The following is a 26305-nucleotide window of genomic DNA, read 5'->3' on the forward strand; positions in this document are numbered from 1 at the left end:
TGTTACACAAAAAAGTCAGTTTATAAAATCAACCAAATGACTATGTGACTGACGGATGTTGCATGACATTGTTTCAGAAAGACACAAACTTGTTCACAGAAAGTTGTCTCTGTTCAGACATTTGTGTTTATTTAAAAAAATATATATATATACATTACTTAATACAAAAAAAAAGTAGTAGGGGTGTGAATTGCCAAGTACCTGGCGAGTCACGATTAAATACAGATTAATCACGAATCTATGTTGATTATTGCGATTTATTTATTTTTATCAAATTCAGAAAATACTTATCAGTAATCTTGTACAAGTAACATTGTAAGATTTGTATGAAAAATTATTTATTTGAAACATCAAGCTTAGGAGGAGGGAATAATAATTAATGTGAAATAAAACATTTGTGTTATTTATCCCTGAATGGGAGATTTAAAAAAATAATAATTAAAAAATAAAAGAATAAAATGTCAAGGAATCTGATATTATCACTGTACATCCACTATTGGTAAATGTACAACAGTCACATTGAGCCTTTAACATAGCGAGTTTATTTTGGGCCGCATTGACGCATGATAATGAAATTACTTTTTTCTCTGCGTTGCATCAATTTGAATTAAGAGCATCCAGGATAGCATCGCAGCATTGAATTCTGAGTCATCCTATTTATTGTCGGCATTTAAAAAAACGAAGGCTTCTGTAGTGTTCTATTCATCAGCTGCATCCTGGTTTGCTACAAGGACAAAAAGTAAGTTTGCGGGGTTATTCCAGGTTAGAGCCACTGGAAACAAGATTAATGCCGAACCTTCACACTGTTTGTACCTAATTTTCGAGCTACACTGGGTTACTGCGGCGTTTCATCTCTGTGCATGTAAATGTATTCCATCTTTTTATCTCATGGCCCAAACGTCTTCACGCAACTGTTTTGTTGCATTTTAAGCAATACAAAAGCACCTCACTGCCTCTGTGCTGAAATTGATTGAACACACACATTGAGAAACACACTACATTCTCTGTTTTTAAAATCTTTACCACGCGAGCTAGAGTGTGAGAGTCGAATAATGCCTGCTCGCTGTTACCTGGTGGGATGGCCGTCTTGACTGTGAGAGTGGAACCATAGCGATAAAAAGGTGATTCAGAGTCAGAAGAAAAGCGATTGAGATTCTCTATAGAGAGCTGGAGCAAAGAACTGTTTACCTCGCCTGCCTGCAGCCAGCCCGTAGGCACGTGTACAGTTGGTCTATGACGCACACGCGGTGCGCTCGCTCAAGGATTCTTTCAGCGGGGGGGGGATCACTGAGTTTAACTTGTCAGAGTCAGACTTAGCCTGCACTTTTATCCATTCTTCCATTTTCCAAACCGCTTTTATTCTGTGATCAATTTCAGTAAGCTTTTTATTATTCTTAACTCAAACAGTGAAATACAGCTGACCAAAATGTCCGCGATACATGGCAGCAAACGCTATAAATCTGACTCGCAATAAATAGGCGATAGATTTTACTGGCGATTCGGAGAGCGCTTTTGATTATGATTATGTCAATGTATCTACCCCAGAGCTTTAAGTCTGGCACCCGAACTTGCGAATACAACGTCAAACAATTAGAAATTGTACCAGGGAATGCTAGGTGCTAAGCTAACTTGCGCCGTACCAACCTAGCTACAAGCTACGTCTGGCTAGCTGGTGCAGCTAAACGCCATCTTTTACTAATGTTTGCTTTCATGCCCGAATCAGCTAAACTTTTTGACAAGTATCGTTATCACTTGAGGAAGATGAGGCGCTAAGATAAGGAGTAGAATAGCTTCGAGACCATTTTGTATCTTTTGGGGTCTTTCAGAAAAGTGTGCAGAAAAACGTCAATAGTGTTTTTTTTGTGTTTATCTTGGATGGGTTCCTCATAAAAATTATATTACATGAAATAATAATCTTGAGTACTAATAATTGTATTGTTTGTGGTCAATTAACATGAAACATCCATCGTAATCAAAAATACTAAAACTAAATATAAATATTAGCTTAGACTAAATTAATACTTTAAATGTCTGTAAATTGTTTGTAATGTTTTTTGTTTTTTTTGTTTTTTGTTTGTTTGTTTTTTGTTTTTGTTTTTAAATCACATTTTGGGAACTACCAGGGAATGCTAGGCGCTAAGCTAACTTGCTCTGCAGCAGCCTAGCTACAAGCGGCGGCTGGTTAGCTCACAAGGCTAAACGCAATCTTCTGCTGTGTGGATCCATTACTGGTAAGTCATTAATTTTCACCTCCATAGCTAAAATTTGACAAGTATTGTTATCACTAAAGGACGAAGAGTAGCTAAGCTAACGAGTAGCAAAGCTTTGTCGCCATGTTGTGCCTTGGATGTTTTACAAGGAGTCCAAAAACATGAACATCGTTTGTTTGTTTTTTTAGCTGGGTGTAAATATGTACGTTTTTAAATGATAAATATTAGCACAGACTAAATTTATAAGAATGACTTTTATACCTTTTAAGAGAGCTTAAATTGTCTGTGAAGCTTCTTTGGGGAATGGGGATATTATACTAAACAACTTAAATATTTGTTTTTTATCACATTTACACATTTCCTCTTTTCCATCACTGGATACTTCTCTAGTGTCATCAGAAAAATAAATAATACAATCACGAGGCCGTGTCTCCCAACATGTTGTGCGGTATTATCGCCATGTTTATTTATGGAGACCTTTAGTACCTGTAAATGGCTTGTTGTCATGTGCACAGGTCAAAGTTGAACTCTCATGATTCCGCCTCCCGTAGGACGAATGACACTGCTTTTCCAGCAGCCTCCGTCTTTCTACCTTTTCGCACTCATTGACTATGGATGAGCATCTGGTCAGTGCGGATGTTCAGTCAGATTGCCGCGCTCCTCCTGAGAGCGTCTCAGCGCGTTTTTCCAAAGCCAGCACGAGGATAAACAACGTGCCGCTCTCCCACGTCACATAGTGACAATGACTCACGTTGTTGTGGAAAGTGTCGAAAGGAACATTTGAACTTGCAGACATTTTGATCTCAATTGTGTGGGTAAGTTTAAGGCCACACTCTCAACAAAGCAAAGTATATAAACATACTATTTGAGAGGTACAGTGACTTGTGACTTGTACCTACTATAGCTTTGGAAACAAAGATGATACATTCTGGACTCCATTATAGTTCAAGTGAATGGAAAGGGACAAAATTTGTTTTCTACTGCCCCTGATTGACAGACTTCTATGTGATATACCTAATATTTAATCATGATGCCATTATACAGTAGATATTGAAAGTCTGCACACCCCTGCCAGGTTTTTGTAATATAAAGGAATTAAACCATGATAAATCATATCAAAAGTGTTTCCACTCCTCTGGTTAACCCAAAATCAAGTTTGGATGTTCTAGTAGGCTTATATATATATATATATATATATATATATATATATATATATATATATATATATAATATTCATTTATGCTTTTATGTGAATATATTCTATTTGTATTTTTTAATTCTTAGTTGTGCATGGATTTAAATTTATTTATTACATTTTTTAAATTGATAATTCCATAATAGCATATTAGTAATTCACCATGTTTTCTATAATTGCATTTTCTAATTTATTTATACAGGTCATTTTAATAATTGTAATATGACTATTAAACAATCAGAATATAGCAAATAAATATTAATTATAATGAATTGACTCCGAACTTTCAGCAGCCATGTTGAGAATTGGTCGTGAAAACACAACCTTACCTTCCCGGTGGACTTGGCCACTGGCGACCGTGGACAAGCCATCAAAATAACACTTTTGTGCTGACAAATTCCCTCCTGCAGCCGCTGTCATGATGGCTCCCGTCCACTGGGACCAATCGAGAAAACACTTAAGGAGCACTTGAGGGTGACAAGAACACGAGGCAGTGTTGAAGGCTCATCCTGGACTTTGGTTCACAGCAGACTGCGAGGATTAGGAAAAGAAGCAGAGAAAAGACAAAAACAACAAAAAAACATTCCTCATTTGGACAATTTAAAGTCTTCAATGAACCGAACATGCTTGCTTTTGGAATGTGTTAGGAATCCGTGGACACAAGCACAGAGAGGACAGAGATTTGAGCGTTGTCTCAAAACTGCTCGTAGATCCAGATTATCAACAATAATAAATACATTATTGCTCTGTTTCTTTATGTGGTGCACAGCTGAATATAAATTGATTTTGCCTGGACAGATTTTAATAGTGATAATAAATCAACTATATAAATACAATTTTTGCAAGTACAGCAGTAGCCGGCGGCACTTATTGACCCAACTGCAGAGGAGGCGTGGAGGTATCTATTATGGCGGAGGCCTTATACAAATGCGTTTCTGAAATATGAAGTACTTTTTACTGTAATATTAAAATTACAATGTTAAGTGAAACTGGAATAAATCTCTACACTGAGACATTGCCTTAGTAGGTGCTGCTGATTTGCTTAGCAACAGCTTTCAAATGGACTCGGTGGTCAGCCAACATTATTACAGTTACTACCCAGCCACATAAATACGCATCTCGTTTTTCACTCAATATACATCAGTAATGATATGATAAGTGCCACTGGAGCGAAAACTGCAGTGATCAATTCACCAAGTCCAATATTAGGATACATTTCCTTCATGGACTGTTAAATCCATAGCCTTGTGTGTGATTCATCTGCCTCAGTCGCTGTCATCTGATGCCACTTTTAAACAGGACATGGGTCAAAGTGAAAAATAGCCCCTCGTCTCGAACGCGTCCCTCCCCCGCAGCCACAGGTGCAATGGCCACCGTTTGGTGTACAGAATATCCTGTGCCAGCAGTCAAGATCTTGAATTCGCCAGGTGGGTTTTAAGATGGACTTGATCCGTCACAGCTCACACTCGCATTTCAAGGCTTTTTAATATTTGATGCTTGTTGATTTAAGCGCCACAGCAGGTGGCACATGGAGCCACCAGGGCTTTTTCTGCAGTCAAAATTATTACACCAACACACACGGCTGGGTTTTTAAAGAATTTATTTAGCACTTGAGATTTTTTTTTTGTTTCCTTTCCCGAGCTTCTCTCAAGTAATAACACATTTCTCCCCTGAAAGCCTTCCATGTTGTTTGGCATTTTTCATAAATCAATTTGGGATGGAAGTATGTTATTCAAAATGGATTTGTGGTGTTGACTTGTTTTGTCACATACAATGTAGTTAGACCAATCCAAACATAAGTGTAAAAACTGTTTATATAGCCCCAGCAACAAATTGTATAAAGGTAGTGAATACAAGCTTTTGAATGGACTTCTTTTTTTTTTTTTTTGGAATCACTAAATTTTTTGCAATTGCTGGTAACAAGTGTTGCTAGCATGATGATATATACATTGTACTGTTCTTATATTTTATTATATTATGGCTCATTTTTGAGTCAAAAAGACTAAAAGGATATCCTTTTTTTTTCTTTTTTTTTTTCTTTTTCTTTTTTTACTGGATGGCTTTTGACAAGTTTCGCAAAAGGAGTGAGACACAATTCAAGGACTACAAGCGACTTGTTCATGTCGTACAGTCTTGACCCATTCACAGTGAGTTCTGAATATAAATTAAATAAATTAACATATAAATAAAAAGCTCACCTAGTTGCAACAGCGATCAACATCCATCAGAACATTTCTGTCCATGTTTTAGCCGCCCACTGATATCACAGTGGCTATGTATCCTTTATTTTAACAAGAAAAATACATACTGTACACATGTTTAAATTAGAAATTGTATCAACCTGACTTGTGTATCAGTGATTTAATTCAATCAACCGCCTGCTTGCTAACCCCTTTAACGCTCTTGCGCGGCCACTAAACATGATAAAGAAATTAGAAGAAAGAGGTAGACGTGTTTTTATACCTTAATTATGTCACAAAACAGCTTTTGGGGGGTATAACCATGCAAACGCCGACCCTCAAGCCACGAAAGCGATGCTAACATTAGCTTCCAGGATGTATATTATCAACAGGACTGACGTTATTTTTTTTTAATGTTTTTTTGTTTTTGTTTTTTTAAGAAATACTTTTGCTTTCTGACATTTGTAGTTTGATGATAGTTTTGCACATTTATACAACAACTATTAAAGACAATATGCGGAACAATTTTATCATAGGACAGTGACTCCCAATCTGTCTATCAACCTAGCTACATTGTACGCTAATGCTAATGTTAAATTTGCCTGCAAACAACTTGTACTTAATCCTTACCTTGGGACATTCTAGTAGTACTTGACCATCAAAACTACTCTTGTTGTTTGGTGATAGTTTGGCACGTTTAAAACTATTAGAGGCCGTGTGTGGAACAGTTATAGTGTGCGTTAATGCTAATGTGCTAATGTTGAATATGTTTTGGGCAAAAACGATCACCTAAAAAGAACTCGTCCTTAACCTTACCACTGAATTATTTGACCTCCAAGAGAAAAGGGGGTTAGCAAACGGGTGCGGCGACTGGTGGTGACGAAGAAGCTCAAGGTGAGAAGGGTGGGGGCACAGATGGTGAGCTATCAAAAGAGACTCACAGTAGGAGCGGATGGATGGCTTATTGTCTCTGTAAGGGTAGACGGCAAATAAAGCCTGCAGGTAAATTTACAACTGATATCACAGTTATTTATTGTCTGCAATGCCCATGCAGTGTAACCGCAGTGTGTACACGAGGCTTTCACTTTCTTCACATTATGTCCTTGGGACATTCAAAGCAGCAGCAGATTTCTTTTCTGTACCATCTCTCACTCACTATGCTTGGTTTATCCGCTGGCGTACGCTGTCAACTTTGGAAGCTTATATGCCTTTGCTCAATGATCTTGTTAACTATGTCTGAATTTCCACAGTTTACCTGTTAAAATGTAAATTACGGCTGCAGTTTAGTACCTCATGTAAGAACTTTGACAAACCGTTCGCAAATTCAATCTACTACTACTACTCCATCATCGTTTACACGCGGAGCCATTGGTGCAATCAGTTTTGGAGTAATGTGGAAAAAGTGAAGTCGTGACTACTTTGCGGCTGCACTGTAAAGCCTGAATTCATCTCAGAGTTTGTCCTCGGGAATTAGCGGTCTGCGTTCATTCTGCGCAGTTTAGCGGGCAAGTTGTCCTCGGGACGTCCGCCGGCGCAGGCGCTGATTGTGTTAATGGCCGGCGGCGGCCTGTGCCTCTCTAGCTCGGCCTCCTCGGTGTCCCCGTCCAAGGACAAGAGCTGGATCTGCTCCTCGGGCCGGCCTCCTTGGCGAGCGGCGGGGATGGAGCTCGACCTGAGCCTCTGGATGCTGAGCGGCAGGTCGCCCGTGCTGGAGGCCTTCCCGCCGGGCAAGGGCACCGCCGACTTCATCCCCCGCCACAGTTGCTCGTCTCTGGTGGAGCTCATGCGTTGAAGTTTGCTGGGCAGCCGGGTGGCCTGGTCCTCGGCGGGCTCCACGTTGTCAGCCGAGAGGAGCCTCCCTCTGCGGGCCCCTCGGCCGCCGTTGCCCACCGGAGGGGAGGAGGGAGTGGGGGCCACGGGGAGAGGGTTGGGCGAAGTCAGCGACGACTTCTCCTCCTGCTCTTTGACGCTATAGGGAGGCGTGGGCACCTCGAAGGTGTTGTGAAACTGAGAGTAGTCCACCCTGAAGAAACCCTCCTCCAGGGACATGACGGGCAGGAAACGGTGGCCCCACAAGACTTCATCTTCCGTGTAAGACGTCCGTGCTTGACATGTCATACCTGCCGCAGGGAGACCATCCGTCAATGGGGGAGGAATATTTCAGATGGCAATGAGCACAAAGGCTGGATGAGGATGTTGCGTGGGAAATTGGACCATTAAATAAAAACGGACAGCCAGGGAGTGAAGTGAAAAGTGGAGAAATTGCTTCAGGGAAGAAAGACAAAAAAAAATACAAGACGGAAATGGAGACGAGCTTGAGCCATTGCATTATTCAACGCCATTAATTAAACATTCCGTTAAATATTGCATTTCATGTGAGAGAAAAATGCTCGAGGCTAATTCACACAAATTATTAAGGGAAAACTTTAGTTATTAGTTAAATACGAGATTTCCCAAACTTTATCAGTTGACCCAGACTTACTAAATTTAAAGTAGACAGCGTGGGTTCAATTCTTGGCCAGTTAACACACTGATGGACCCAAGCCCAGATAAGAAAAAATTTTGAGAAGCTCTCGTCAAATCCGAACCCCCCAAAAAGACGAGTGATCGCTAACCAGTGGTCTCGACGATGCCTTCGAGGATGACGACGATCTCAAACTGCTCGTTCATGAGCGAGCGCTGTGACAGGTCGAAGAACGGGCTCTTGCTGTTGATCTCGTGGCAGATGGTGAGCGGCGACACCAGGAAGAGCTGGTCCGTGCCCGTGCCGAAGCCCACGTCCAGCTCGCACTGATCCAGAGGCAGGAACTCGCCTTCGGGGGTCTGACGAGACTGCGGGAACAATTGGGGGTGATAGCGCGTGAAACTGTTTTTCAACATTTCCTCTTTTCCAGATTTTTGGCATTGGCTAAATTGGCACCCAGTGATATCTTCACCATAAAATAACTTTGCCTTCATTGATTGGCCCAAGTCTGCTAGCTCGTGAACTCACTGTTGGTAACAGGAGCATCTGCGCGCCACAACAGGTTAGGTGAAAGTGTGTAATATGTCCCGTAGCTTCAAGTGTTTCATAAAGGAATCTAGAGGGGTGCCATCTTCTCCCCTTGAACCCTACTAAAAAAAAAATGGCTTCCACAGCAGTCCTAGCTGAGCATCATTAGGTTGTAAAGACAAAACAATTTCTTGCTCTGCGGAGAGCCTAATCGAGTGAAGTCATCTTTTAGCATCTAATTCAAAATTTGGAAACATAATTATAGAAGGAGAGAAGAAATGGAAGTTGGCCTTTAAACAATCCTTTCCATTTAATATGCAATATCAGGATATTTTGACGAGTTTTGCAAACTTTAAGACCAGTTTTCAAACATTTGTCAATTGAATGCTAATGCTGAAAGCTAACATAAATGTAGCACAAACGGTGCCGACTCAGATGTTTTTAATTCTGCTTCTTATTTACTTCTTTTTTTTTTTCTTTTTTTTTTGAGTGAGTAACCACAGATGGCAAACACAGTGATTTGTATTCACAGCGATGTGGAGGACAGGAGGGTGTGACATTTCACAGGAAGACGTCTGTGCCCACAGATCCCTGGCGCTCGCCTCGTCAGGAGAAGCGTCACGACGCCGTGCTCCAGTTTTTCGAGGTGAACGAACTCTGGTTTAAATCTACTCCAAAAGATATAAGTACTTTAAGCGTACATTTTCCAAGTGTAAATGCTGAAACAAAAGGAACACCTCGGTGTGTTTTGCTTTTTCTTGGTCTTTATCCCCAAAAACGGAGCAGCCTCAACAAAGGGTGTTAAGAGGATTAAAACACATCAGGAGTTGACCCAAATTCAAATCAGTAGAACTACAGTTGACTAAAGAGCGTTCGAGTAAACATTGGCCCGGTATTTCAGTCCCTTTACGAGGCAATGTCTTGCCAACTGTTCTTGTTGCCAAAGGTCCCAATTGCCTTCGGATCATTAACGTGATCCTGCTGTGTACTTTCAAGTTGCTTTCTTTGCCTTGCTCACGATTGTCCTCACACCGCAAGGCAAGATCTTGCATGGAGATCTAGACCGAGGATAATTCGTGCTAAGGACAAAAAAATAAATATTTGAAATATTCAGCCAACTAATGGGTTTGTAACCCTTTCCAGCTGTCATGACTGGGTCACGCCAGGGTTAAGTTTGGGTCATGACCGTGCGGTCAAGTGTCTGTTTTGAACTGATGTTTTGAACTGATGTAATCGGCATCTAGTTTCAACTGGTTTTAAGCTATGTGATGTCATGAGCGATGTGATGCCAAGAATCTTTAATCTCTATTTCTGGTCAACAGCCAATTAGATAATTCCATGTCAATCCGGTTACCCTCATGTCTGGCCACAGCCAATCCGATCAATTCACTGTCTATTGAAGCCAAACTAAGAAGTGTGTGTTTGTCGGATTATTACCTCGGTTCCTCCGTGCCTCTCCACACCCCAAGGGGGCTTGGCGTCTCGTGATTCTCGATGCATTTTCATTGTTTCTCGTCAAGTCAAGTTGTTCTACGCCTCTCGATGTTATGTGAATAAATAGTTAAAATCTTATTTGTGTCTGCGCTTTTGGGATCCAACCCCAGAACGTAACACCAGCATTGTGTAGATCTGCAATTTTGTCTCAGGTGGTGGTTTAGTCTTGCGTATTAGAACAGGTACTGGAACAGGTGTGCTTCAGATACAGTCGATGACAAATAGCGATCAGTGGTTACAGTTTGCAATCTTTTTGCATCCATCTGTTGTGTATCCAAACAAGGCGCATGCAACTGATTCCTTCTTATTCCGGTATATTAATTGGCTCCCTAAGTAGAACGGTGTTGATTTTGATATTGCCATCTTTCGTTTCCAAATGAAAATTGTCACAGCGAAACTGCCAGCAGGTGTTCCATTCTTTTTGTCAGTGTAAACAGGAAACAATTTTCTGGGAAGCGACTATTCAACTTACGAGTGTGTCTTGGGGTTCTTTTCTGTTATTTTTGTTTGTTTGTTTTTTGCTCGTCATTCAGAGCACCATGTGGGAAGTCAACCCAAAAAGTTTTTTGCAGCCCCACTAGTCTAAATATGGTATTCTGGTTAATATTGCGTTAGTGGAATATGAGTTAAGCAGCAAAATCCAACTGTTTTTATCTATCTCAGGGGGCGGCCATTTTGCCACTTGCTGAGGATGACATCAATGTTGCTCAAGTCTCAGGTAACCAATCGCAGTGCAGCTTCATAAAACAAGTGAGTTCTGATTGGTTGTTGCCGTAGCTCTGAGCAACATTGATGTCATCTTCAGGCGACAGCAAGTGGCAAAATGGCCGCCCCCTAAGATGGATAAAAAAAAAAAAAACGGCTGGATTTTGCTTCATAACTCATATTCCACACATGTAATATTAATCAGAATGTCATTTTTAGACTATTGAGGTCACACATAACATTATTATCAAGAAATGTTTACGGTTGACATTTTAAATGATGGCGTTTGTTGCTACCACAAAGCGACATTATCCTTGAAGTTTGGAAGAAATGACTTTTCCAGAGCCACCTGACATCCACAGTGGGCAGTACTAGACCACGTCCCTCACATCTATGCGTGTGTATGACTATGCAAATCACATTTCTCAATTTTACAATTATGCAGGGGTTAGAGCATTTCTGCATTATATTGATTTATTCATCAAAGCAGCATTAACATTAATGACAATTAAAGGACGGCTAACTTTTTCAAGTTAATATGCGTTATGGGGGAGGGTGGATAATTTCATTTATAGCACATACTGTATGTTAAGTAGCGCCATTGGGATGTCTGAGTGAATAAGTTGCATAAATAAAACAAAGAGAAAGTCTCTGCAAGAAATTGATGTTGAAATGAATCACATTAATGGGAGATTTTAATATCTAGCATTTGAATACATGTATTGATTAATTGTACAACTGTAAACAAATTGGCACACCTCATCTATCTTCAGCTTAACCAAAAAAAAAAAAAGGCTGATTGTTAATGCAAAAATATTATTCATTTGAAAGCATTTAGTATTGAATCGTATCATCCAATTTGGGCCCCAAATAGTTAGACGCAGTTTTATCTGGCATTTTATAGATGAAACCATTAACCAACTCGTAAAACAAGCAATCAGCGCATAATGGAAATCAGGGTCAATTTCGGCCACGCGTAAAAAAGGGTTGTAAATAACGAGCATACTGGCAACGTAATCAACTGATTTTTCTTTGGCAAAATCCAAAGTATCCAGGCCGCGCAACGATTTACAGCCCGTGCCTGTGCCCCGCTAAACCCACATCACTTGATCACGGCAGGTTTGTGCAGCTCCACATCATTATTAGGACTTGAGATTTATGACATCACGCTTCATTTCAACACCCCCCCACCCCCGTCACCTTCAAGGGCCACCCGCCAGACTCTGACCTTGAGCCGTGTGTTGAAACACTGGGGAAACCAACTACCATCCTGTTTGCGCCAGGCTCGTGCACACTCAATTTATTGCACAGACCCATAAACAATGGTAGTGACCTCTAAACCTTATCCTTAAGACACAGCCATATATATATATATATATATATATATATATATATATTAATACATTTTCTTAAACGACGATTGGTGCGTATTATTGTTCATTGGTGCTCCGCAGTTTGTATTGGAATAGCCATTGTTATGAAAACTGCAACTATCGATGCTAATTGTTAGTATATCATTGCCGTTTTGCAATTTGTTAGAATTAAGCTAAGTAGCCTTTCCTAAGTTAAAAAGGCTACGTGGTCGTTTTAAATACACAAAAAGTAATTCTCTTTGTTTAGTTTAGTTTAGTTTCCCATTGCCACCAAACAGTGCTTGTATTTCAAGCCTGTGATCGCAAGTCAAAGCAAAATCTCAGAACATCTCCGGTGTTGGATATCTAATGTTGTGGCCAATGCAAGTGTATACGCCGCGACTTCTCTGTGACTTTCCCCCGGAGGGTGAAACTGTCACTTGAGATCGTTGCGCCGTGACAAAAGTGCGACTAACTCTCCGAGTCACAACAAAGCGGCGTCGGCGCTTCACTTATCGGCAAATGTTTGGACTGCAGGGAAAAAAAAGCGCTTTTGATGTTGAAAAGCTTGTTATTCTGAGCACACAAAAGGCCTTGGACGCACCGGACCACAATAACACGACATCAATCTATACTGCCGCCTTGTAGGAGATGTCAAACAGAAAGTTAGTGGCTGTAAATCGAACGGCGACAACAGCCAAAATAACGTCAGCCCATCTGGGTTGCAGATTTCCACTCTTTGAAGCAAGAGTGACTATAAAGATACGCAAGGTCCGCTAAGTACACGGATTGGCTCAATTATGGCTGTAATCAAAGCGTACACAGTACCCCCACCTGCATTGTCCCCTGGGGGGCCATCCATCTGAGCTGAGGTCATTTAGAGGCGGGCTGAACTTCAGAATTACAGCCCATTGAGAGCTTTTCCGCTGACTGAGTCAGGAAGCGGCGCGGTGACCCCTCATGCTGCGGGTGCAACGCAGCTGAGCCATGAAGAAGCAAGATCACACACACAGGCAAAAAAGTACACTTCATGAAAGGGTACTTTATGGGGGATAATCTCGTTTCCGAACACTAGCGCTCGTGGTGAGTACGTCCGCCAAACAGATGGGCAGTTGGGAGTTGGAATCTTCCTGTGTGGAGTTTGAAGACTCGAAATCAAGGATGGGCACATTCAGAGTCGTTTCTCAATTACTATTTTTAATTGTTGTCGATAGTGCAGTTTCAAGTTTTAATAACAGTTTTCACCACTAGATGGCAGACATCACTTATGAGCCACTCCAGCTTTGAAGATGTGACTGTACTACTCCACCATAGAAGAAGAGTAAGTCCTGGCTTCTTAGGTCAAGAAAATTGCCTCGCTCAGGTAAAATGCCACCAAACTTTAGGACTGGCGAGTTTCCTTAAACGACGATCCCAAAAGTATGGAGGAATAAAAGTGGCAAAATTAATTAAATTAATACACCATTAAATAATTAAATAAAAGTGTCATTTGTTAACACATTCACTGCCAGCCCAGCAAAAATGCATTGCATCATTTGACGTCTTTTTCCGTCAAAGGCAGTGAATGAGTTAATTAAAAGCCATTTATGAACCCATTTGCTCCCAAAAACACATAAAACCGTTATATTTTAAATATTGCCATGGTCCCTAAAACATTTTTTTTAATTTTTTTTATTTTATTTTATTTTATTTTTTTTTTAATGCTAGAGCACACAAAAGGCTTTGACGCAGCCTCTGACCTGAATAGGTGGCTTAAAGCAATGATAGTTATTACAAAAAATAGCCAGCAGGTGGCAGCAGAGTATAAGAGATCAACCAGGGCCATGTTGCAACAAGCTCTTTTCCCCAGTCTTTTCAACAAATTTGTGAATAATGATGAAACTTAGCTATATTCTAATGCTAATTGAAACAAGATAGAAATATACTATAAATCTACTTTATATAAATATAAAACAGCCGAAAGCGAAGGGGCTTGCTTCAGGAAAATGGCTGGGAGTGAATGAGCTAATTAATTGTGGAATTAAATACGTCAATGTTATTAATGAATTAAATTACCTATAATTGACGTGATGTGACCACCAACATGAACAGTGAGATCTCGCGAGAGTCGAGGCGGGACATGACGAGAACTATGCCTCAGAAGCAAATCACTCTTCAATGGAAAACACCTACATGTCAAAATAGCGCTTTATCGAAATAGTAGAACTATTGCTTTTATTTTGATGTAGGTTTTGCACAACAAGCCTCGATCACTGTATATCAGCAAAAAATCCATCACTGTAGCCGCCATGTTTCTAACCACTTGAGGGCGAAGCAGTCGATTAGAAAATATTTGAGTGAATCGGGCTTTAGCCCCGCCCACTAACTTTGACAGTCGAGTTTGACAGATAAAATAAATTCATGAGACGCTGCAACACAGGACCATGAAATAAATAAATACCGACATAATTATTAATTAATGAATGACACATTTGTTTAATTATTGGTTTATTTAATAAATAAATGATACATTTAATTATTTCATCACACATTTTATTTAATTAGTGGTTTATTTAATTCCATATTTAATTAATAAATGACATTTATTTCATGACAAATTTATTGAATTATTGGTTTATTTAATTCTACATTTAATTATTTCATGACACATTTATTTAATACCATATTTAATTAATAAATAACGCATTTAATTATTTCATGACAATTTTATTTAATTGTTTAATGGTGTATTCATTTATTTAATTTTGGCACTTTTGGTCCTCCATACAAAAAGTACAAACAAAATTTGAACATTCAAATAATGTGGCCTGATTTAAATTGTCCATAGGTTTGAATGTGCGTGTGAACACTTTTTTTGTTTAATCTACACTTTCCTGTACAGTCAGCTGGAACAGACTCCAGTTCACCCAAGACTCCAAGAAGAATAAGTGGCATAGAAAACGGATTGATGGAGTTTTTCCATTCAATATGCACTTTTCTTATTGACCCGCCCCCATTTTGATTGCACGGTGCCATAATATGATGTGCTGTGTTAATCACACCGGCCCTCAGGGGTCACAATTCAATTCTGGAGAGGAATGGAAATCCAATGCAGGCCTGTAGAAGGTGCTCATAAACCATAATGAGTCATTTCAGAAGAATGGAGGTGGTAAAAGTATTCACACCCTAAAGGCATGTTTGTGTAAAAAAAAAAAAAAGTATAAGTACACAGTAAATTCTGTAGCGTCAATTTGACTCGATTAGATAGGGACAAGTTCTAGAGTAATTACACTTGAAAGAGAGTAAAATAAAGAATTGGGGAAAAATAAAAGTGACTCAAGGTAGGAACAAACTCACGACCTTCAGCTTGGGAGACAGCCGATCTACTCCCTGAGCCACGCAGCTCCTGCTTTCTGCTCGTATATCGCTCATGTCAGCTGCAGCTGATTCCATGATTGCATGGAATCTTCCGAACTCCAACAGAACCAAAAACCAAAATCTTTGGTCTCTTGGAGAAAAGCAAACGGTAGGAGCGGCATAGCCTAGATGGTAGTGTGGCACTGTGGCAGTCTCCCAAGCTGAAAGTCGTGAGTTCGAACCTTAAAGCGATACTTTACTTATTTAGCCATTTTTGGCAGTCAAACATTAATAATTTGTCTATAATTAATTTGATACTTTCATTATTTTTAATGTATAATTAGTACATTTAAAAACACATTTTGCAACTTGCTGTCGACTGAAAATGACATCACAAGGGCTCAGGTAACCAATCACAGCTCAGCTTGTAAATGTCACATGACCAAACCTAGAAAACAGGTGATCTGTGATTGGTTACCTGAGCCCTTGTGATGTCATTTTCAGTCAACAGCAAGTTTCAAAATGTGTTTTTAAAAGTACTAATTGTATGTGAAAAATAATGAAAATATCAAATTAATTATAGACAAATTAACTTTTTATTGCTATAATGGGCTACATAAGTGAAGTATTCCTTTAACCCTTGAGTGAGTTTTATTTTTTCCCCCCAATTTATTATTGTACTCTCTTCCTTAGTTTACTCGAAAACTGAGTCTATTTGCTCCCTATCTAAATAGTGTCAAAATTTACTCTGAGTCAAATTTACACAAATTTACAGAATTTACTGTGTAAAACTCTTTTAGTAAAAGTCAATACAGTGATACCTCGGCTGACGAACGCTTTAGCTCACAAACTTTTCGCCTCACGAACATTAAATTCGCGAGAATTTAGTCTCTGCTGACGAACTACTTTTCGGCGGACGAACCAAACCACGCGGTCGAACAGCACCACGGTGGCGGCCACGAGAAGCTGACGCACGCTCACGGCGTCCCAGTTCGTCACCCCCTTTCTTTTAGTGCGGACGCGGTTTGTGTTTGATAGACATTTTGAGTGTACTTTTGCTATTATGGGACCGAAAAAGACCCCACCACAGGCTAGTGTTAAGCCTAATGCTTACCAGCGAGGGACGGCGATTCGGCGGCGCGTTTGCATTGTAGTCAATGGAGTTCGCGCCACTAAAAAAAGCGAAAGTGCCATCACGTACCTCAAAAAAGGAGAAAATCGTGCCACGGCTGTTTAGTCCCAGGAAAGAGGTGAAAGTAGTTGGCGGTGCTCACTTTTTGTTGACTCGCTAAAGTGCTCCACTTCCTTGTTCACCAAGGGACACGCCTCCTCCGCTCCGGTGAGCACGAAAGTGCGAATGAGCGACAACCGTTCCATAAACACTCTACGCGGTGAAACGCTCGCGAATGAAGTAAGTCTACCATTGCTACTATCCTTAAGAACTACCATCACAAAGTAAAATAAAACGACTTTATTATACAGTACAATTTATTTCTTTAATTACAATACAATAGCACATTTATTATACATAAAATAAGGTATATTTTTGTGTAGTTTTAAGGCTTATTTAGTAGAAAATTATGTTTTATAGGGACCTGGGAACGGATTATTCTCATTTTAATGGTTTCTTATGGGAAATAAATGTTCGGAAGAAGAACTTTTCGGCTTACACACACTCTCTGGGAACCAATTAAGTTCGTGAGCCGAGGTATCACTGTATTCTAAAATGTAGAGTTTGTATTTAAGTACAAAAGTAAACAATCTTTTTTTTTTTTTTACTGTTGATTTTATACAATACCCATTTTGATAATTGTCTTAGCACAATGGGAAAAATATTTTATTAATTTGTGTAGTTAAAAAAAATCTAAATAAATAAAAGTAATTAAAATTTAAAATCTTAGGAGCTTGCTCTTCGTTTGCTGTTTCGTTTGATAGTAAACTTCGAACAGGAGTAATAAACAGCTTGTCCTCTTTTTTCTTTTTCTTTTTTTAAATCGTTCCCTGCCAAACTGGTGCCGATTAAGTCCCTATGTTGGGCAAACCTCGCGAGTGCACGGCCGAACTTGAACTTTTTGCGCCCGGCCCCTCACCTTGATGAGCTTGCACCTGATCTGCGCGGAGACCATGTGGCTGTTCCTCAGGTTGCCCACCCTGAACATGAGGCACAGCTTGCCGTCCCGCTGCGAGACGACGGCGTCCTGGCTAAACATGAGCGTCTCGGCGCGCTTCTTGGGCTGCGACATCTTGATGAACATGCAGCCGATGAGGAAGGCGTCCACGATGGAGCCCAGCAGAGACTGGAAGAGGAACAAGATGATCCCCTCGGGGCACTTCTCGGTGATGTAGCGGTAGCCGTAGCCGATGGTGGCCTCTGTCTCGATGAAGAAGAGGAAGGCGGAGGGGAAGTTGTACACGTTGGCCACGCACGGCGTGTAGGACGCGTCGTGGCCGCCGCGGCTCAGGTCGCCGCGGATGTAGGCGATGAGCCACCACATGGACGCCATCACCAGCCACGCCACCGTGTAGGTCAGGATGAAGATCAGCAGGTTCCAGCGCCACTTGAGGTCCACCAACGTGGTGAACAGGTCCGAGATGTAGCGGCTGGTCTCGCCGCCCAGGTTGCCGTGCTGCACGTTGCAGCGGCCGTTCTTCTCCACGAAGCGCTGCCTCTTCCGCTTGGCCGGCGCGCACAAGCTCGTCCCGCCCCGGCTGGTGTTCACTACCTGGTAGTCCTCGCCCAGTTTCCTGCGGATGGCCGCCATGGGTGCGAATTGCTCGGCGCTTTTTTCCCCCCCCTTTTCCTTTCAAGCGCTCAAGAAGACTTGCTTTTGGCGCTGCAAGTTTGCTGCAGCCCCGCGCCAGGGCCACCCGCCACTTTCCACGGCTCGCATCTTCTTGAGGCGCAAGACTGCGAGTGCGTGCGAGGGTCTCGCGTTCGAGTGCAGGCGCGCGCGCGGATTCTGCGCACAGGAGCGCGCGCGCGTGCGCGCAAGGTCCTTTGACGCAAGTGCCAACTTTGCCTGCGTGAGAACGACACTGCACTGCACTCACACAAAAAAGCTCTCAGAGTTAAGATCTTTAATTGTTAATTATCTACTTAAGTTGCTGCTAAATGCTAATTACAAGCTTCAGCGAGCACTTCAGCACGTACGGATAGAGAGACAGATGGAAAGCCTACTTGAACATCTGAAATATATTTGGGCTGGAATTTTATTTGTAGTTGTCATTGTTAGCACCAAACCTCAATTTTCTGCGACAGATTGGAAAAAAAGATAAATGTCAAGAAAAGCCTACTAGAACATCTGAGCTTTTTACTATACTTTTTTTTTTTTTTTTAATTAAGTTGTACAGATTGTAGCTTACATTTAACAGTGGAGAAAGGTTTGAAGTTATTTATCTTGCTGTTTTTTTTTTTTTTTTTTTTTATAAAAACAAAAAAAAAACAAAAGACTGGCATTTGAACAGGGGTGTGTAGACTTTTTGTATCCGGAAATGTTAGTGAAAGCATGCTTGATGTATCTGGGGGTGGGGGTGGGGTGTAACTACAGTATGGCCAGTGTCTATTGGAGGCTATTTAGTTCCCTCTAGTGTTACTGTAGAGGAAGCAAGCTGTGCACTGCAGTCACTGTACAAAAAAGCTTCAGCTATCATTGTACTTTTATGGTTTGAATATCCTGTGAGTGACATTGAATTTGGAAAAAGTACAAATAGTTACCTTGGAGTCCAATTATTATCCTATGTGATGGCTTGGTGTCAATTGAGAAAGAGCAATTTACTTATATTGTCCCTCTGTTTCTCTCTGCCACCGCATGATCTCCGGAATGAAAATGAGCAGGATGCTGATTCACACCGCATTCCCCGTTGGATCATTCCCATGAATGCGTGTCGTCTTGCTATTGTTGTCAAAACTACAGCGCAACTATTGATGGAATATGAATCATCCATCCTCTGTGGCTGAAAACTGCAGCTGTACTTCAACGTGCTATCACCGCGACAAATGTTTTAAGGTACAAACACTAATCTCCAACAGTAAGGCCTGTGGTGTGTATTTATCTGTGTAAAATACCTTGAGGGACAGAAATTGTGTCATTTTGTGACATAAAACAAGCAGGCTGCGGATGCACACCGACCAGAGGGAATATTATTTGGTACTTTTTCACTATGTGTTATTTCAAAACAGCTGCAAGCCATTGATGGTATACGAATCATGTGTAAATCTGCAGCTCTGCTTCAATTTAATATCAATTCAGCATTTTAGTCCAAAAGGCCCTAAAAAATAATGAACAAACCGCATGAAAAGATTGGAAACAGATGCAATTTAAAATTGTCCAAATCCTCTGATTTCAGCATATCAACAGTCATTGTTCACTGATATTTGTAGTCCTTCAAGAAATAAGACTGCATCTTCTGCATGTTTTTAATCAAAATAAGACATTTTCAAACATCTGTTTTTACTTTGGGAAACAATGACCGAATCAGTGACAATTCAAAGTACAAAAGAAAGACCCATAACTGGTGAATAAATAGTAATCAAGAAAAAAAATGTTTTTGAAATAACTCTAAAGCCGATTAATCGATAGAATAATCGATAGATTAATCAATTCTAAAAATATTTGATAGTGACAGCACTAAAGTATTCCCTACTTTATGTATTTCTATACTTTATGGTAGGATTGGTTAAAAAATAAATAAATAAAATACGTTTTACTTTTGTACTTGGGCACATTTCAGCATCTGTATTTTATTTTTTTACTTTGACTTTACAGTAATAAATGAGTGGAATCACCTCTTTTACTTAAGTTTCTGTATACTTCTGCTTGCTTAAGAGTGTGAGTTCAATTTCTTATGTACCATGTACATTGTACATTTCAGAGTCACAACTTTCTTTGCTTAAGTACAAGTGTTGAATTACTACTACTTTTACCAGGTTTTTATTTTCACTGAAAGTGAAAGGCAACTTATTTTAAAAACAGAATTTGCTACCTGATCTTTTTAGCCAGAGAATCCCATTCAGAAAAGAAATGTGGCAAAAAACATTTTTTTAAACTGTGATTGTAGTGATTCTCTTGTCCCTCTCCTATACTTACTGTTGCGCTTTTTAAGAGTGTCTATTTTATTTTTGTTTCACAACGTTTACTTTTACTAGTTATTTTGTTTTTTATTTTTTTAAATCTACAAGTAATCTTAATGTGACTACATTTGCATAATAATAGCTTCTTTTTTTTTCTTTGCACGGTGCATCTAAATGCAAATGCAAGTATTCAGTCCCCTGCGTCATCATCTGCAGCCTGGCTGTCTCTGGCTGCGGCTGTCTCCTCTCACTACCCGTCCGCCTGCACCCATAATCCCCCGCGCCACGACAAGATGGAAGAAAGCAGCGGCCGCCGGAGAACAGTGTTTTGGCAATAAAACCTCCAAAGCTGCGACTACGGGGGGCACCACTGGCACGTTCCAAGCCGTCTGCGGTCATGTGTAGGTGAGTGACAATCCAACCGGGCTCCCGGCTCGCGGTTCGGTCCGGACTCTGTCGAGATACACGCGACGCGAGGCTGTCTCGCAACCGCGGGGGGAGATGCACCGAAAGGCAGCATCATTGTTTTGTGATGCACGGGCCGTAATGCGGCGTTTCACTCGGAGCTAACCGCTAGCACCCTAGCAGCCGGCTAACTAGCTCGTGGCTAGTTTGATTGTTATAAACAGAGCTGCGTGCGTGGGGAAAAAGCTCGAAGCTCGGTTTTAATTTAGCCGCGATGGCCCGTGTTGGGTCACTGGAGACGGAGTCGACGCGGAACCGAAATAACCCTGGGAACGTTTTTGCCTGCCACACGCACCCTCGGTAATCATTATCCGCTCGTAATTACGGCTAAAGTTAGCTATCAATAAACGGAGCGCCAGCCAGCCAGATTTAATTTCCCCAGCAAAGCTCTGGAAATGAGCAGGTCACGCCATCCGTGGAAAATTAACCATTAATTTAGCATCTTGGGTAGTTTTATAATAGTGTAGCTTCATTGAAATGAACCATTATGGCGAGGAGTCGCTTACCATTTTTAAATAGCCAATTGATCGCGAATTAACCTGGTACACATGGAGGCCAACTTTGTGCTTATTTCACAAGCCGTAGAGTCAAATACAACTTTGGAGAATGATTTGTGCTGCTTTTCGAAGATTTCTTTTTTTTTTTTCTTCTGCTCACAAGGTTTTGAGTGCGACCGCGATGATGCGTCGTCGGGCTCATTGTGGCGAGTCGGCTGCTATGCTAACTAGCCGGCTAACTATTATGTATGACAAAAGCTCATCTGCTCGGTGGTTGAATGTGTCGCCGAGACAAATGGTCGCCGGGAGTTTTGGCTCGAGAACAAATCGTCGAACCCTTCCACGGCTCGTTTAGTCACTAGAGTGTGTCGTGGTTACATTGTGCAAATGTCAAGTCGTGTTTGACCTAAATACCATTTGTTTAGGCAAGTCTATCCAAGCGACTAATTAGTCGTCTTGCAGTCCGATTTATTGGCATTCGCGTTTGATAGGCCAAGGTGCAAACGAGTGTTAAAAACAACACCAATTCATTTGTTTGATATTTTCACTTGCACGGAGCTGTTTTAAAATCAAATGCTTATTTAGACTGAATTGTATATAGATATTTATTTATACTAAAGATGTCAAACTGATTTGCTTTCACATTTGTGAGTCCAAAGTACAAATGATTGTATAAACAATGCAAAATAGTCTTTAAAACGACAGTATTTCATTCCAAATTTTACATTTATTCCCCCGGTTACATGTTCCTTCATGAGAACAAATGTACTTTTTATTTTTATTTATTTTTGTATTAGTAAATTCACTTGTGGGTAGGCTTCTGATCTGTTATGTCAGGATTTTTCACCTGAATTATTTTTATTTACTTATTATTTACATGTAGGTATTGTGAAAAACCGAACTGACTTATTATTAGTGTTATATTATACTCATTAATTACTGTTAGAAATCATACTTAACAGTGTTTAAAAACTACCATCGTTCGGTCAGTATTTCACATTTTAGTTTCAGGTTACTTATGGCGTCATTAAAACAAATGTAAGTGCACTGTACATAATTTAGGTTTAATTTTAGACGACCATCTGCAATGATATTCCTTACAATTAATGTGCAATCTCTTTCGCTGTAAAGGCATTTAACAAGATTATTTACTAAGATGGGGGGAAAATAATAAATGTAACAAAAACTAGTGATCATTGTTGCAGTTAGGCATATTTGCTTTCAGATGTGATCGGCCAAGCCATGGTACAAAAGTATGCTCTAATAAACATTTTCACTTCCACTATTACTGTTTGTGCCATGTCTCACTGTACATCAGTATAGGCATTTAACAAGTTTTATATGCTACACTAGGGGTGGATTATTTTATAAAATCGTGTTTGGGTAGTATCTTTGAACGTGCACTAGCGTTTTTGACATATTGCTGGTGACTTGAGGTCAAGCTGCTCCCATACAGCTGACCTTAATGAGCTTGGAGGGGCCACAATTTCAGGCTTGTTAGTTGTTTTAGCCATGTTTCCTGCTGCCCTCACAAAGTTGAACTAGCATAAGCAGCAATTGCAATTTTGTTCACTTTGCTCATATGGCCATCGTCAAAACAGGAGTCGCAGACGTTTATATTGAATCAAAAATGTATATTTTTGGGGATTAATCCTCCATTGTCACAATTTCCTTCTTTTCAGGGTGTTGTCCCGCATTCCTTTTTAGATTTATTGGCCTGGCCCGCGCCCGCACACAGCAAAAGCTACCACCATGAGTATTATCCAAGACAAAATCGGCAATGAGTTTCTGCGCAACGGTGGCATGGACCCCAATTTTGCACCCGGCATGCTCATGTTCAGCCACCTGCCGCCCGTCACCAGCTTCACACGGCTCACCTCGCAGTCGGTCATGGGCGAGCTCCCGCAGGAGATGGTCCTCAAGAAGGAACGCGACTCGCCCCCGGACCACCAGGGCGCGAGTGTGGCCAACGCGGGCGGCTTCCTCCACAGCATGGGCATCAAACAGGAGCGGCTAAGCGAGCTGGATTATCGCATGCCTCTCTACGGCGGAGGCAGCGGGGGCGTGGCCATGAATTGCGCCGGCGCGGGGAAGAGCGGTGCCGACATGCCGGACATGTCTTACGGCAACCACCACCAGAATCACCACAACATGCTCCTGCACGACCTCAGCCATAGCAGCGTGCGCTCACTTGGGGAACCGGTCAGTTTGGACTCCAAATATGAACGTTTGCACTTTTGTGTCACTCTCAGATCTTTGATATCGCTTGTGGGTTTTCCCTCAGATGTCAGGACGAGCGGGTAAAGAGCCAAAAGATCCTTCAGGTAAAAGAGGGAGGAGGACCAACGGGGACGGGCAGGGAGGCAAAGCCCGAAGGAAACGCAGCGACGCAGCAAAGGTTTGCCAGCCTAACATAATCTTGCTTTAACAAATAGATGGGGCTTAATGAACGTGTAGAGAATTATCAACAGTAGAAAATGTGTTTTTATGGGTGTCAAAATTAGTGCGTTCATTTAAACTTCCTTTAATGCTACTAATTTTTTTTAACACGTGATTAATGACCTTACTTGGAAAGCCTGTACTGGTGGAATTCCAGTCGCAATGCAGCTGACACGTCCACGTCAAAATTTAGCAGTAATAAATGTAATAATAATGCATATATTTGTGGAGACTGGGGTGAAGTTGTATTTAACAATTTTAAAAATGTGCAGAAAAAGTTGCTTCATGTTAAAGATTACATTGCTCTTAATCGTGAAAGAAAAATTTACTGAGCTGTTACCAATGACTTACAATTGCAATTATGCCATCTAGTGGCAGAAAAACGACCTTAACGCAAATTGATCACTTGTTTTTAATTTTAACTCAATTTTATGAATTACGAAATGACTGTATCAATTACTAAAAGATGCAACAATATTTCTAATAGTTTAACATTTTTTCACTTATGTTACCAAGAGTATGAAAAATTAGAAAACTATTTTATTGTACATTTAGAACAGATATAACAATTGCAATTAATCATGAGTTAACTATTGAAGTCGTGCGATTAACTCATTTGCTCCCAAAAACGTATAAATACGTTCTATTTTAAGTGTCCCAAGGACGTATTTATACATTTGTTTTTTCGTTTTTTTATGCTAAAGCACGGTTGAAGCAGTGGTAGTAATTAGAAAAACAGTCAGCAGGTGGCAGCAGAGTATAAGAGATCAAACAAGCTGATTTCCCCACAATTCTAAACATGAAACTTAGCAATATTATAATGCTAATAGCTGCAAAATGGAGCCAGATAGAAATATATATATATTTTTTTTCCTGATGAAAGAAGAGAATCTAATCTTTTACTTTTAGTAGGTTCCACGTTTTTATAGCAAAAGAACACAATATTCTGTGGGCCTTGCAAAATCAGTCAAAATCCAATAAAACAGCCGAGACAGAAGGGGGTTGCTTCAGTGAAGATGGCTGTGAGTGAATGAGTTAATTACGATTAAAATAAATAAATAAATAAAATCGCCTGACACCCCTCATATTTTTTATTTTTTTTTTATCTTACACAGAGCTGTACGGTGCTCTAATCTTATCAATTTGACAAGTGTGTGAAATGTATGTCTGTAAAATGTGTTGAACTACCATAAGTAACCGTCCCTCATCGTCATGTCCTCCCAGGCCATGATGCTGGATGCGGACGGAGCCTGCCTGTCTCCCAACTCCAAACCGCACATCTGCGAGCACTGTAACGCTGCCTTTCGCAGCTCCTATCACTTGCGCAGACACGTGCTCATACACACAGGTGAGAGGCTTTCACTGCTTGCTGCACCTTTTTGTAGTTTTTGTGCTTTCCAACCTTCCAGACACAAAAGGGAAATGTAGCACTGTGCACCGTCACGGAGAATCATGTCATGGCGGACTCTCGAGGATGAGTCATTGATTGCTCATGTCTTTCTGGATGTATTAGTCATCCCCTTTTGCTGGGAACTTCTCATGACGGATGACCAAAGTGGATCCCGAGCCGCTTTTATCTATCACAATTGCTTTCTCCCCGTAATGGGGGAAAAAAAAAAAGCGATGTGGCAAATTGCATTGAGGATGAGCAGTCATTAATGTGTTCGGGGGACTGTTGTACTCTTGACCGCACAGGTGAGAGGCCTTTTCGGTGCAGTCAGTGTAACATGAGCTTCATTCAGAAATACCTGCTGCAGCGGCATGAGAAGATCCACAGTGGTGAGTTGCCGGATTTTTAATTGGACACCCCCACCCATGTGTGGGAATAAACCGCAAATCACGTCACGCTGTTTTGTTTCAGGGGAGAAGCCGTTCAGCTGCGACCAGTGCAACATGCGCTTCATCCAGAAGTACCATATGGAGCGACATAAACGCACGCACAGTGGCGAGAAGCCGTATCGATGCGATACATGCCAGCAAGTACGTTTGGGAGGTTTTCTGCAATTTTCACTTGACCGTGGGAGGTTGGTTTGAAGCATTATTCAGTTGGGTCTTTGACAAGCCCGTACCAGGTCGTTCGGAAGTCAAAATGAAATGGAGATGAAATGTTTTGCTCTTCTTTTTGATTAAAAAGTAATAGGGATAGACCCATTATCAGCACCGATATTCAGCCTTTTGTCAAATATCGGCATCTACCTTTTAAAGAATCTTAACGGGGCACGAAGTGTTACTAACAAGTAACATGCCGATACCATTAATTCCAAGGCTAATATGTATAGGACTTTGTGTCTTGCTCATTCACGACATTCACTGATGTGAATTCGCTACAAGCCGATCTAAGATATCCTATTGACCCTTGAATGCTCTGA

The 26305-nt window shown here is 40.8% G+C and overlaps 2 protein-coding genes across 5 annotated transcripts in view; one reads left to right on the forward strand and one right to left on the reverse strand.

The window, feature by feature from the left end:
• The window catches only part of LOC144004713 (zinc finger protein 281-like), a 54558-nt gene that overhangs the window by 23513 nt on the left and 4740 nt on the right, over positions 1-26305 (forward strand). Inside the window, exons 3-11 of one of the 4 annotated variants that reach the window (XM_077502165.1) lie at positions 9110-9223; positions 13380-13449; positions 19300-19471; positions 20752-20940; positions 23180-23699; positions 23782-23895; positions 25161-25284; positions 25632-25715; positions 25798-25916. In XM_077502165.1, the coding sequence (XP_077358291.1) occupies positions 23250-23699; positions 23782-23895; positions 25161-25284; positions 25632-25715; positions 25798-25916 (891 nt within the window). In that variant the 5' untranslated portion in view covers positions 9110-9223; positions 13380-13449; positions 19300-19471; positions 20752-20940; positions 23180-23249. Of the gene's footprint in view, positions 1-9083; positions 9224-13379; positions 13450-19299; positions 19472-20751; positions 20941-23179; positions 23700-23781; positions 23896-25160; positions 25285-25621; positions 25716-25797; positions 25917-26305 lie in introns of those variants that run through there. The other 3 variants (XM_077502162.1, XM_077502164.1, XM_077502163.1) reach the window with 3 other exon arrangements.
• kcnj19b (potassium inwardly rectifying channel subfamily J member 19b) lies at positions 5436-18442 on the reverse strand. The gene is made up of 3 exons (XM_077502166.1): positions 17555-18442; positions 8201-8417; positions 5436-7705 (listed from the first exon to the last, which is right to left on the reverse strand). The coding sequence occupies exons 1-3, from the start codon at positions 18224-18226 to the stop codon at positions 7056-7058; spliced, it is 1539 nt and encodes a 512-aa protein (XP_077358292.1). The 5' UTR covers positions 18227-18442; the 3' UTR covers positions 5436-7055.

The sequence above is a fragment of the Festucalex cinctus genome, chromosome 17, assembly GCF_051991245.1.
Source record: "Festucalex cinctus isolate MCC-2025b chromosome 17, RoL_Fcin_1.0, whole genome shotgun sequence".
In the NCBI taxonomy this organism is placed as follows: domain Eukaryota; kingdom Metazoa; phylum Chordata; class Actinopteri; order Syngnathiformes; family Syngnathidae; genus Festucalex; species Festucalex cinctus.